Here is a 13,596-nt window from a genome sequence, read left to right on the forward strand (position 1 = left end):
TTTGAGGTAAGCGAGAGCTGAAATCCTTTGTCTGCTCTCCCGTTAGCGTTTAACAGCTAGCATCACCCTGCATCCTGGGAGTAGATTATGTAAATTATGATTAATGAATCAAGAAGTCTCCATCATACGGATCTTCACCAGGGAAGAGATGCTATCGTTTTACATATTTATCATCTCCATGCCAGCCTGCCACTATGTCACTCATCAAATCATCGACAGCGAGAATACACAAATTCACACATACTTATACACATTTAAATTCATGTACGTGTATATACAGTATACAATTATATTTATACATAATGTATGTATACATGGCCTATTTTTCTAAAAGCAAGGCAAAATCGAGCTTGAGAATTTTGGACCGCAGCCCAGCCAGTGCCATCGTATCAAACACTCACCCACACACATACACACCCGCACATACTGACATGCAAGCACACACACGTACGTACGCACACACACAAACATGCACCGGCAGTCAAGCGCACACGCACCGAGGGATCAGGTGGTAGAGATGGATGAAGCGCTCATGCGACGATGACATCCCAGAGAGCCTGTTGTTTCAATCGCTATCACTCCAGCGCACCCTGGACGCGAAAGCACCGCATCGGTCTCAGACTTTAAGGGCTGAGGGAGGAGGTACTCCCACACCTGCTCCCCTCCTCCTCCCTCACCCACCCGCCGGCCGCTGGTCATTACCCCCCTGGTTCCCTGCTGGGCTATTTGTCTTTGTTATCACAGGTGTCCAGCCTGGACCAGCCTCCCCCCTCCTCTTTCTCTCCCTCCCTGGGTTCATTAAAACCACGGCAGGTTGAACACAAGACCGGTCCTCCTGGATCCCTGGGTTGTTTCTGGTGTCCATGGCTGGTGTTTTTTACGGGGCCAGAGCTTGGTCTCTGATTGGCCGGTTGGGTTCTAGAATGAGTTCAGAAATGACAGATTTGTATCTTGAACTGTAGCATTGTTTTTTTATTGACTATGCTGTTGCATGATAAAAATACATTCCCATGGATTCAGACGTGGTAAACATGCAGTCTTTGTTGTTTTGTATATTCTTTGTTGTATTTTCATGTAACTGACTATATTGGTCCTATAATGGCAATTTTTTAAAATGTATTTTGTTGTATTCTGATGCCATGAATACATGGCATCTGCCATGGATTCATACTCGGCACACATGGTGGAACAGAAGATGAACCACGTACCACCTCATGAATCTGTTTCAATATATTTCTGTTTCTCCATGGATCATTTCCCACGGTTCATACGTGGAGGAGTTCAGCCCTCAGACGGGGGAGCTATATTTGTTCTCAGGCCTGCGTTCCCCACTCACAGTGGTTTATCCCGCTGTACGTCAGAAAGTGCCTCAAGTATGCATTTTGTGAATTACCATCTGGACCATTATCACTGCAGCGTCCTCTTCAGAATCCCCGTTCCGGTTCGTTCCATGTTTAACGCAAACGCTCAATGTTCTGGGTGAAGTCGAACGCCGCTTGTCGTGCGATTAGTCTTTCATGTCAACGTTTTTTCTGAAAGGTTTGCCTGTGTAGTGATTTCATCAGGATGTTGTCAATGTGGAACCAACGTTGGTGGCGGCTGGGGTCGTGGTGAGGCTAGTGAGCGGGGGGAATAGGAGGAGAGCCTACTAAATGTTTCTTCTAAAGAGCATCTGATATTGTGGCGCAATTGATGTCATACTAAATAATTCATGGCCGTTCACGACAAAGTTAGCTATCGCTGAGCTTTTTGGTGCGCTAATATTTGAGCTTTTCATGTGTTCTGCCGACAGCTATCAACCCTTCCCTTTGTTTGATTGACAAGCCTGAGTGGATATGAAAAGCCACTGCTTTGGTGAAAAGCTTGACTTGAAATGAAAAGGATGAAGATGAGGGTAGTCATTGATATGGCTTTTGTGACGTGAAATAAATCTTCTGGAGAGACTAGTAAGGTTTCACTAATCTTAGAGTAATGTGAAATTTTAGCACTTGGCAAATCTATTCTCATACAGTGTTCTGTCTGCTCTGCAGAAACACAAACATTTTGTATCTTGAAAGGTATTAATGTTGGAATCCGGATGTCACTTAACAAGTGATGAATATTCATTTTTTAAATGGTTTTGCGGCGAATGGAAGTTGTTTTGGTTGAGCAAGCGTCAGCGGTTGCTGGGTTCATGGGGAGGCAAGCTGTTGAATACAAAATGTTTATTCTGAGCAGGGCCAGTATTACAAAATTGATGTCATACTAACGCATTCATGGACGTTAACAGCGGGGGAATTTAGAAAGTATTGGGTATTCCAAAACTCTAACTCTAACTCTCTTTTACTGGTTTTAGCTTTTTACATTATCTTGACATGTTGTCATCTGTGTGTGTGTATTCTTGTTTTTACTTAATTAACGTTAGCGATTAACTGATGCTGTACATTGGAATTTTCATTTGATCTGTCTTTATCTGTTTATTTAACATTTCCGTAATCCAAAGGTACTGATTTTTTTTAATAGAGCAAAACAACTAATAAATAAACATGGAGTCATTACATAAAAAGCTATTATTACACTTTTCTGTTGTAAATCCATTGGTGTCCAATTATACTAGACAGGCCAAACTCTGCATTCCAGATGTACTAACCATTACAACCTACTAAAGGGCATACTTTTTACACTAAATCCTAAAACATACATTTTTAGTCAAGCTTTCTTCTAATCAAAATGTGTGTACTGTGGTTAAACTGAAAGTTATAAGTTTACCATCTATTTATCTCTATGTAGTTCTTGTTCGTGTTTTGTTGTTTCCCTTAACAATTTGTATTGCAGATTCGCACAAATAGCGCCTTATTTATACATATATAAAGTTTGATTGATACTGAAGCCCACAGCTGTCTCTGCAATGCTATATGCTACCAAGCAAATAGGCTAACCCACTTCTTGTATTTTTATCCCATATGTGTGCCATTTTGACACATGCCTGCCAATGTTTCTCCTGCCAAAGCTGACAAATATGGAAACTCAGTTTGTTCCATAAAATGAAAAAGGAAGGAATTTCGACTTGTGGTATTTTTTTTTCTTTCTGTTGACTGTTGCTATGCCTTAAGAAATGACACAAGCCGTGACACTCGGTGGCATACAAAGGCAGTGATTTGAGCACTTAGAAACACAAGTGCTATCTTGAGAATATTCTGTCATAGTCACACCCATTGTGAACAAATAGAGATTCTATGGTCTTAAGAAATGCATGGATATAATTGCAACTCATCACATCGATTTCACCAAGTGTTGGACTATGATTATGAGGGTGACGCAGAGTTTTCTTGGAAAGCCAGACGCCCTAGGCCATCATGGTGCTTGTATGTGTCTTACACATACTAAAATATGGATGAATAATAGAGCCATGTCGGACAATACAGATCTCAATAACCTCCCCTCCCAGAATAAACGGCGTGCACTTAATTCTGGTTAAACCCCCCATGGGGTTCTTACCCTTCACATCACACGCGTGTATGCTGTTAATTGTTCATTGGACGTCTTACTGATATTGAAAAGAGCTATTCTCAAAATGCACTTGAGCAAACTGCCGGTACATTATAGATTATAGATTATATACTGATTGTTTTACCTTGTAATTGTGAGGTTGAATAATATGTCCCGATTTTGCAGATTGTGACAGAAGTGATATAAATTATGTTTGTATAGACTGTTTTGTTGCAGATGGAAAGAGATCAACATCACATTTATACATGTACGTATTCATCCCAAATTGCAAATAGAAAGCAATCACAAGATAAACGTGTATTTTGGTCTCCCATGGTTGGCACAGGGACTTTTGCAACGATTCCAAATGACAAATTGGGCTTAATTTGTTTTTGGTAGAATTTCCATTTGAAGGCCTGTTCTCTTTGCATCTTAGGATCTTTAAATATTATAGATGTTACTTATAGCAATTGAGAAACAAATTTGAAATGATTGTGTGTATACTTTCAGATCATTTTATTTATTATGTATATTGTACTCACTCTTTAGTCCTTTTGTTTGTAACCTTTGACCCTCGGTGTTGGCATGGTCATTATTTTCAGTTATAGATACCTTGGAGCAATTTCCAACCATTAAAACATTTTGGTTGTCAGTGAGTGGCATCACGGGGCAGTACTTTTAAGGATTTCCACCCCACATTTACTGACCGTCGCACGGTGCTTCGACCAATTTCTAAACACACATTTTGTTGTCATCGACATCTCATCACAAGTCCCAGAGTTGGTATTTTTAAGGCCCCACCGAGGTATTTACCGATGGCAAAGAAAAATCCCAGAATGCCCTGGGATGAATTACAGCCCATATTCTGCCTGTCTCCGGGCAGTTCGCTGTGGTTCTTCCTTCCCTGTCAGGTTGACGTGCCCACGATGGCCTGGCTGCTCTGAAGCCAGGACTCAGTTGGAAACGTTTAGAACACTCGACACTCGACACAGGGTAGGCCCCTGAGTCTGTTGGCCCCGGATCCCCCTCGTGACACATCCTCCTGCCACCCTGTCAGCCTTATCACGCCGGAGGGAGATGCTGACTAAGAACATTATTTTCCTTAACAAAAATAATAATACATATTGTAAACTTTTCGTGTTCAGCGTCCGGAAATACAAAGTTGACAAAGTATTTTAGCATGCACTTTAAATACAGCTGCTTAAAGTCAACTTTATTTGTTGAGCAGTTAAAAACAAAGTCTGGAAAGGTGATGTAACATGCACAATAAAAACAATTAGGTGAAATAGAAAATTATATTCGTTTTTTTTTTTTTAAATGAGATATAATGTAGACTATAGATGAAACATATATATATACACATATTAGCTTATAGCATAAATTATGAAGTAATTATAATAATTAAAGAAATAAGATAACGCAGAACAGTTAAAAAGTTTTAAAAAGATGAACGTAAATATTGACAACCAGATTGCCCTCCTCATTCTGAAGCCTGTTTATCCTCCTCCTGTATGGTGTTGTGATCAGGGTGTACCTGGCACTCCTCTTGTATGGTGTTATTGTGACCAGGCACCAGGGTGCACGTGGCCCTCCTTGGCTCCCATTGTGCCATCCTTCTATGGAACCCATTACCCCACACAGTGCCTGTCTGCTTATTGGTGTATAATGAGGCCCTTGAGTGGCTACACCGCCATGAAAGGTGTGTAGCCCATCCTGCTCTTTCTTCGTCTCCATGCCTGAAAGGACCCATGGGTCGTTGGTTGTATTTTGTTGTGGGCAATTAGTTAGTATGGCCCCTCTCACACATGCAGTCTTTCCCTGCAATGCCTCGGAGGATTTGCTGCATGGGGTCATGTGTTAATGGGAACGGGGATGGATATTTGAGGGAAATCTGAGGAGGCAATTTGCCTGCTCAAGACCAAGTAATATTTCCTCATCACTGATCACATAAAGGCTGTCACAATGCTTGAAGAGGACCGTGAAGGGTTCAAATACATCAGACACCACTGTCGATGTATTTGAATCTGCGACTTTTTATCTGATTAGCTGTCAATGATTTTCGGGTCATCTGATAACAATATCAACACGGCATCTTTTGTATGCAAACAAGCTCAGTTTTTCAAGGATGGCTGAAAACAGGACGGATCCTTAAGTAAGGATTTTAATCCGCTAGTTTTGTGTGTTTGTGATGTTTTTTTTGCAATTTAAATGTATGACAACAGCGCTGTATTTGTCTTGCTCAGATTGACTCAATGCTGCCAGGACGGCTAAATGAAGTCCTCAAAGTCAACAGATCCTCCCGGGTTGAGTGACAGTACGCATAATGTCAAGAGCTCTTCAGAAAAAGTGCCCAAACTGTCTGAACGTTTTGAGAGAGAGTGGAGGTGGAATAATGTACATCAATTATCAGTTGATGTTTGACAACAATGATTTAGTATGCATAAACCTCCTCAGGGCATAAACCTACACGGGAATATATAATATTGTGAAGGCTCAAAGTAGCCTGTCAAAAAGCAGCTAAATATAAATCCTGCTTTACAGATGGGAAAAATTACCCTGTGTTAACATTCAGAAGGCAGTTGACCTTGGTGTGATTATCCAGGTCCAGCAGTGGAAAGCGATTTCATATGGATTTGAATAATACAAATGCTAAAAGGATGATTGACGTTAATAGTGGTCGCTCGGCGACGCCTGAGTGTTCAGGTTGATATGGACAGCTGTTACACTCAATATGGTATTTGTGTTGTTTGAACAATTAAAACATAAAGTTCATCATGCACAAAGGTTAATTTGGCTAGTTGTTGCAAAGCTACGATAAGACTTCTTCGCCACGATAGCTGGCACCAAGATCCTTAATTATTTTCCTATGAATACGGTAATATTTGCTATCTAAAACAAATAATGGCAGAAATCTTTTTCTCTGCTGTCGCCTTACCTGGGATGTCATAAAACCCTGTAGTGGGAGCATGAAGTGTCGGAGGTACCATGTTTATGAATCCTAGAGACCTGAAGTTACAAACTTGTACTTTAAATTACCCCAAACACAAAGCCACCAAGACGGTTATTTCACCGTGGCCTTGCTTGTCGTACGCTCCCGCGAGTTGGCAGAATTAATTGAGCACCGTTGCCTGGCAACTGATAAGGGAGGGATTCCAAATTGTGAAAGCTAAGCTCATATGCTCACTGCCGAGAGGGAGGGAGCGAGCACCTGGCGGGGTAAGACAGCTGTCGTCAATTAGATATCCCTCACGGCAATAACGGCAGCCATTACACCGAGACAAGACGCCGGGTGACAGCTAGCAGGGGCTGCTAATACTGCTCTCTTATTCATACATGGTGATCAAGACAGGCGAACATGGGCTATGGGAAGTTCTGTTAAAAACACAGCAGTGTGTGTCTGGGATCCGTTGAGCTCAGATCCTTCTTTGGCCGTACACGTAATTGATAATTGATTGTTCAACATTGTTGAACACAGGGTGGTTTTCTTATCAACTTGTGCCTGCCTTGCTTTTATGACCTCTGAAACTGACTGACTCTTTTGTGTGTGTTTACTTCTATCTACGAGGCCGATAAGATGATGGTTGGTAACAAACTAACACCTTTGTTTCGACCTGTGTTATTACTGCTGACATACGCGCCTCTTCGCGGAGATGATGAGAACAAATCATTTTACACCTCAGTTCCTCCACTCCTCACCTCCCTCTGTGCCCTCCTGCCTCCTCCAAAGACAACCTTCACTTCATATTAATGTGTTTAAAGACTACACTGCCTCCTGTGTATGTATAGGAGTATGCGGTGGCCTGCAGCCTTTTGTGCGGCCAACCGTACTTCCGGAACCGTGCATGTCTGTTTTTAAATTAAACTGGTTGTAGGATGAAATGTATTATCTTTGGTATTGCTGACATCCCCGATGTACCGATTATAAATGTGTGTCTTTGTTCCCAGCCCACTGCTATCCCCTATAGGGGGGGGGGGGGCACCTTTTAATGGAAGCCATCGTGGTGTCTTGCCTGCGATCGGTGAAAGGCTCCGTCCATCGGAAGCTCACTAACGAGGAGAAATGCGGGGACGCTGTCAAGAGCTGTCAGAAACCGTCAGCTAAATCCGGACTAGCTATTATCAGTGAGGGAGAAGAAAAATGCTTAAAGGCTTTTGAAGATAAAAGAGCTGCATTTGAGAGCAGGAAACGCCAGTGTTGACGAAGATGAAAGTCTTAATCGTTAAAAAAACTCATGTTTTGGGGGCAGGATCATAGACGTGTAATATACCAGATCACAGCATCTAGCTCAGTTAGGGACCGCAGTTGACTCTGTACTTGCCATGCTGTTCACAAAGCGATTAGGAAACTGTTGTTGTTGTCGTTGGTAAAGAAGGGCCTGTTAGTACCTATGATTGTCAGTAAAACCTTTTAGTATGTATGTAATCAGAAATACAAACGTATCAAATACTTTAAAAAGCATTAAACTTTCGGGATCCTTTTCATTCAACTTCATTTTTCACTGTAGTTATAGGTTGGGAGGCTGCAATGTCTGGGTTCAGAGATATACCATCCTGCTCCATTCTCCAGCGGTCCGAGCAGACAGCCCGGAGGAGGTTGTGTGTTTGAGAGTGACAAGTCAACCTCCTTTCAAAATAATGATCAGATATAGAAAAAATATTTGTATTCCCCAAATTATTTCCCTACTGGCTCCTTTCAGCTGACCACCACAAAACCAGTGGGACTCCAATATAATATATTATAATATCATAACATGAATGGGCCATAACCACAATGGCGTTGTGTGAAGTGGAGCCCGAGGGAGCACGGTGAAAGTGCAAGTGACGGTAAGAAACGGAACCGGGATTCACAGATATGGAACCGGACAGCGATGGCTGAAAAGAGGGTGCAAGAGACACGTAGCGTCGCGAACCGCAGGGATCTGAAATGAAACCGGCGTTATGCAACAGGGCATAATGGTTGCTATGTGGTTAAAGCACTGGCGGGTTGGGGCCCCTCTGAGAACGCCCAGATATGTTCACAGGGCTGCCGCGCAGGGACAGGGGAAGTAATGGAGCGAATGATGTCGACATCAAACCAACCAGGACCCCGTGTTGGCAGGAGTGGGCGGAGGGATGTCAGGGATGCGTTCAAAGGCAAGAGGAACACGGGAGAGAGGAGACGGACGGATGCATGGAGGGAGCGGGTTGGAGGAGAGGTGATGTGAGCAGTGCACCGCGGGGGGTATCCCGGGCCATCTGGACCTGTGCCTCAGCCGACAGCTCGATGCGTCGGGAGCGCGCGGCGTGTGGCCCCCAGGCCGGCCCCCTGACTGCCTGGATGTGTGAGGGCTTTCACACGCAGGAAGAACGCTTCAGGGGGGGCCTCGCGGCGAAGGAGGTGGAGGTGGACGGGAAACGGAGTGGAAGAGATCGATGGGCTCCGAGCTAATGAGGCTAATGTTGATGTGACAGCTTGGTCACGGGCGATCTGTGGGGAATAACACAGACTTTGACGGCGCCAGCGCAGTAGCGAGGAGTGTTCACGCTTATTAAATTAGCGGCGATGGCAGCGGGCTGTCACCCAGAGCCCCAACCCCCTAGTGTGAGGATTGACACCAGAGCGCCGGGACGCTGATGCTTCAGGTCCTGTCAGTGGGCGGGCAGCAGAAGAGGGAGAGAGAGAGAGAGAGAGAGAGAGGCCGGAGAAGTGATAGATGGAATACTTTTTAATTTGATTGATTTCTTTCATATTGCTCACCAATAAAGTCATTATTTGCGTTATAAAACAGACCATTTAAAGTGACCAAATGATACGGATGATTATTAAACACCAATTTGTTTTAAGGGGAGAAAAGGCAAGAGATTTACAATAGAAAATTACCCTTGTTCATTGTAGAAATCCAATAGCAGTGATGGAGGATGAGAGAAATAATTCAAAATTCGATAATAAGAAATTGGATGACAAAACACACCAGTCCATGGAGAGAATCAGTTTCCCTGTTTATCGGACCCCTGTTTTACCACCAGGTGTGAACTAACGAGCCATAAAATCAACCCAATCTTGAAATCACAACTTGGGAGTGTCCACCCAGATGCATGATGGAGATACCCCTCGATTACCCTACCAGTTGATACAGTCCACTGGGTAGGTTGGAAGGTTTATCTATCCGTCCATCATACCTCTCGCTGCAGACAATCCCCTCACTTTCGATGTCACAAATGGGTCGATTTTCAAATGGCTTGTAATGGCCAATCAACACCTGTTGCTACAGCAGGGACGCACGCACACAGATGGAATGACGTCAGAGTCCAAAACATGTATAAAACATAAGTTAAGAAGATCTGAGCGGCCCCTTGCCCCATTCTCACCGATAAAAATCTGTTCCCGGTTATCGTCCCCTTTTCATCGCCCAGACCCTGTTTACACACAATATACACAAACACATGAAGTTTCACTTAACAACATCCCCGTGTCTGACCCACAAGAGACGCTGGGGGGATCCATTGATCCCCAACGCATTATTTTTCTTTTTTTGTTACGAAAGTGTCTCAATGTGGTGAGAATGGTGACGCCTCGAATCATGCTCCACGGATCGGTTGCATCAGAGAGCAGCTGCGACAGCCAGGGCCTGCACAGTCTTTCTTTGTATTCACTTTTGGCAATGGTAAAACATGGTCATAACATACTAAGATATTAACAACTTTATAATTTCCCCAAAGAATTACAATTCATGAAGAAACCCGAACCGCCCTCCCTCTCCCCCGCCCTCCCCCAATCATTTTAAATCATGTCCGTTTCCCCCGTTCCAACTCAAGATAGGTAGTAGATGTTTGACGTAACAACAGAATATGCGTCCTCCTTCCGGTGCATTGTCTTTGTGATCTTCAGACAATTGTTTCTCAGACCTCGCTGATCCTCCAGCTTATGAACTCAATCCCTTCGGGAAAAAACGTAGCTCCTCGGAAGTTACACAGGGTGACGTTAACCGCCTCTGTGCCCTTCGATGTGTCCTCCTCCGTTACAAAATAGATGAGGTGGGAGAGGGAGGGATAGGATAACTCCTCCCGGGGAATTAAAATGTGTCAACTCTGTTTTTTTCTTAATTGCGCTCGACTTTATTGGAGCCACGTACTCATCCGTGATTCATTGGCGCCAATTACGGCCTCGTTAACGTTTGCGGTTAAACAAAGCCACCCGAGCTACCGGTTTATGACAAACAAAACACAGATGTCACCTTCGTCCTTAGCCCGAAGTGTGTGCGACAGAGTGTTCGTCGATTGCACCCAGAACCCCCTGGTCTTGCGCTATTCTAGTCTACCTTATTTTCTATTGGTTTCTGCCATTACTTCGTCACGGAGGCGGTGTGTTTTGCGATAACGACCGACACTTGGGAAACAACATCAGAGATCCACAGAACTTGGGCGAAAATGTGAGACGAGAAACCCTTTTTTGTTTATTTTTTAACGGTCCTTATGGTCGCTGGCTTATCCTTAGAGGTGCGCAGTTATTCACACAAGTGTGTCCTTCTGGTTTTGTGTTCCTGTGAAAAAGGGGCAGATGGTGGATCCAGGGAATCCTGGTGCGCTGCCCGTGTGTCGCCCGGTCCTCCCCGCCCTGTCCCATCAGGAACGTCTGTTCCTCGTCTGGTTAGTGGATCAGGGAAGGCACATCTCCCATCCATGAGCCAGGCAGCGGGCGTGGGCAGGTGTACTCGTTCTGCAAGAGCGGAGAGGGGGGAGAAGGTGACAGTATGAGCAGAGTTCAGATGGTCCAGTATGGCTGGGTGGAGTTACACTAGGAAAACGCTAAACGAACCAGATTCCACCCAGATGTGTCATGTTTTGTAGCCGTTACAAGCCATTTCAAAGTCTATCCATTTGTGACAACACGTCACGAATGTGACGTATTTGAGAGGTATATTCAAATTATTAGGCTGAAATATCTGTCTGTCCTTTATCTGATCCCAGTTGTGATTTCAGTAACGGGTCGATTATGAAAGGGCTCTCGGGATGTCTTGTCAATCTCACACATCCGGTGGTAAAAAAGGGGGTGCGATCCAATCACAGATCAGTATGGGACGTGACAACATGCACAAAGCAAACGAAGCAGAACATTTGAACATGCAGAGCAGCCTTATCCCTTAGAAGGCTTTATGAGTTTAGGATCAAGGGTGTTGGCGACAAGGGAAATTAAAAACCAAACACTTAGGCCACCTATCGATAAACAGGTTAGGATGCTTTATTCCAAATGCCATTCAATCAACATGGGATTGAAATAGTTTGCAAGAATTCTTAATTTACAAGAATGGCATAATTTGCCGGCGGTGGTAATTATGTTGAGCGATGACAGTAGTCAGCAGTGATGTTATCTTAACCGTCACATTTATGGTAGAAAGCCGGAGAAATAATATAAAGCTCCTGTCAAGAAGCCTCATTCATCTCTGAACGTGTTGAGAGTACACAAATAAAAATACATAATAATGATGGAAATTATGAGTATTATTAACAATAGTAAAAAATATACATTATTATTCGTAATGGATATGTTTCTGAATACATTTAAACCTGAAATTTGAAAAATGCATAGCAAATTTCCAGAAATATTAATATCATGCACCATAAATACGTCTGAAGATGGTTCAATTATGAAAATATGTTCTACATTCAGACCCAATTAATCTGGCCACAGCTCAGCCTTCCTTTTTGTGGATGCGACAACTTGTCTGCACAGGGCTAGCATTTCAACGGCTGACATCCCAGCATGTTTTTCCCTCTGGCTCAGATCAAGGCTGCCATGAGCGAGCACACAGCTAGCCTGTTTTGTCACTTTTCCACAGTCCAATCAAAATCTATTCCACCTATAGGTTTCCGGTGCCAATTACCCGCTTTTATTAGTAAATGTGTTGGACCGTGTTACAAGAAACCATGTCACATTGTCCTCTTTCAAGATAGAAGGACCAGGGTTTTAGCAATAATATACAACAAAGCTCCAGTATAAAAAACTAAAACTGATCTAGCCCCATTTGTTGGCCTAACCCCAAATAATTGTCTATCCATGTCTTGCTCATCATTTGACTCATCATCCAAGTTGACTAACAGCCTTCACCGGGAGGCCAATCGACAAGCTCTGAAAAGACGTGGGTTGGATTGAGGAATGCGACGTAATCTTGATTCATCTGTTCCTACTGCTGCATCCCCTATCTCCCCCCCCATTCCCTGAAGCCTAAAACATAGCTGTTCCCTCCCCCTGCTCCTCCCGAGTATTGTATTGTTTGGGTAACAAACGGCAGATGGGGCTCCACTTCCGCTGCCAGAACACTTCCATTGTTGTCTAAAAACATGAAAAGCAGCCTCAGAGCAGTCCTGTCGGATTGATCAGCGAAATCCTTCCTTTCACCATTTATTCAACTGTCATATTAGTTCATGAAACAATTGGAAGTTGAATGCAAAAGTGGCCCCCGGTCGCCTCGAAGGATCTGCACCTGCGCACCGGGGCCTTGTCTCGTTCCCCTGCCAAGTTGACAGGCGTCGCATGTGTTTCAGGAAGAGAAATACGCCACCCGAATTTAATCGCAACGGATGGGTTTTGGTGAGCAAGGAGACTGCGTGACTTATTGTAATGCGGTTAAATAGAGGATCCGTGGGTAGCCAGAAACAGAAAGACAATCAGACATCGCTACTTTGGGTTGGTAAACCGGGGATTTGGGTAATGAAATGAAGCGTGGGATGATGTTGGTTTACTGTCCAACACATACAGATTAGTAGCATCTTAAAGTACTAATGCAATACTTGTTTACATTGTTGGTTAGGGAGTGGAGTCGTGGTCGGGGTGCTCGAACACCCTGCCGGACGGTTTTGGGTTTGATCCCCAATGCGTGTTCTGGGCATACTAGAGCTCAATGCACCTACCAGCACCATGGAGAGTGTCTGAATTCATTGCAAGCCTCTCTGGATTACAGCATCAACTAAACGACGAGCTAGTCACTAGTAATTCAAAGCATTTTTCAAATAAGAAAAGTTTCCAGCTTCTGTTTTATTTCACTCCCTAGGCTAGCTATTTAAAACTTTTTCTGTAAGACCAAAAATCCCAGATGGGGTTGAAATAAAAACGTTTTTTCTTCTCCATGTTGTTCTAGAGGCAGCAGAATC

The 13,596-nt window shown here is 43.7% G+C and overlaps 1 protein-coding gene across 3 annotated transcripts in view; it reads right to left on the reverse strand.

The window, feature by feature from the left end:
- Positions 1-9,158: 9,158 nt before the first annotated feature.
- Positions 9,159-13,596, reverse strand: part of lrrtm4l1 (leucine rich repeat transmembrane neuronal 4 like 1) — a 57,994-nt gene continuing 53,556 nt past the window's right edge. For all 3 annotated transcript variants that reach the window (XM_060038893.1, XM_060038892.1, XM_060038894.1), the window contains one exon: positions 9,159-11,164. In XM_060038893.1, coding sequence (XP_059894876.1) covers positions 11,096-11,164 — 69 coding nt within the window. In that variant the 3' untranslated portion in view covers positions 9,159-11,095. The remainder of the gene's footprint in view (positions 11,165-13,596) is intronic.

The sequence above is a fragment of the Gadus macrocephalus genome, chromosome 19 (assembly GCF_031168955.1).
Source record: "Gadus macrocephalus chromosome 19, ASM3116895v1".
Classification (NCBI taxonomy): Eukaryota; Metazoa; Chordata; class Actinopteri; order Gadiformes; family Gadidae; genus Gadus; species Gadus macrocephalus.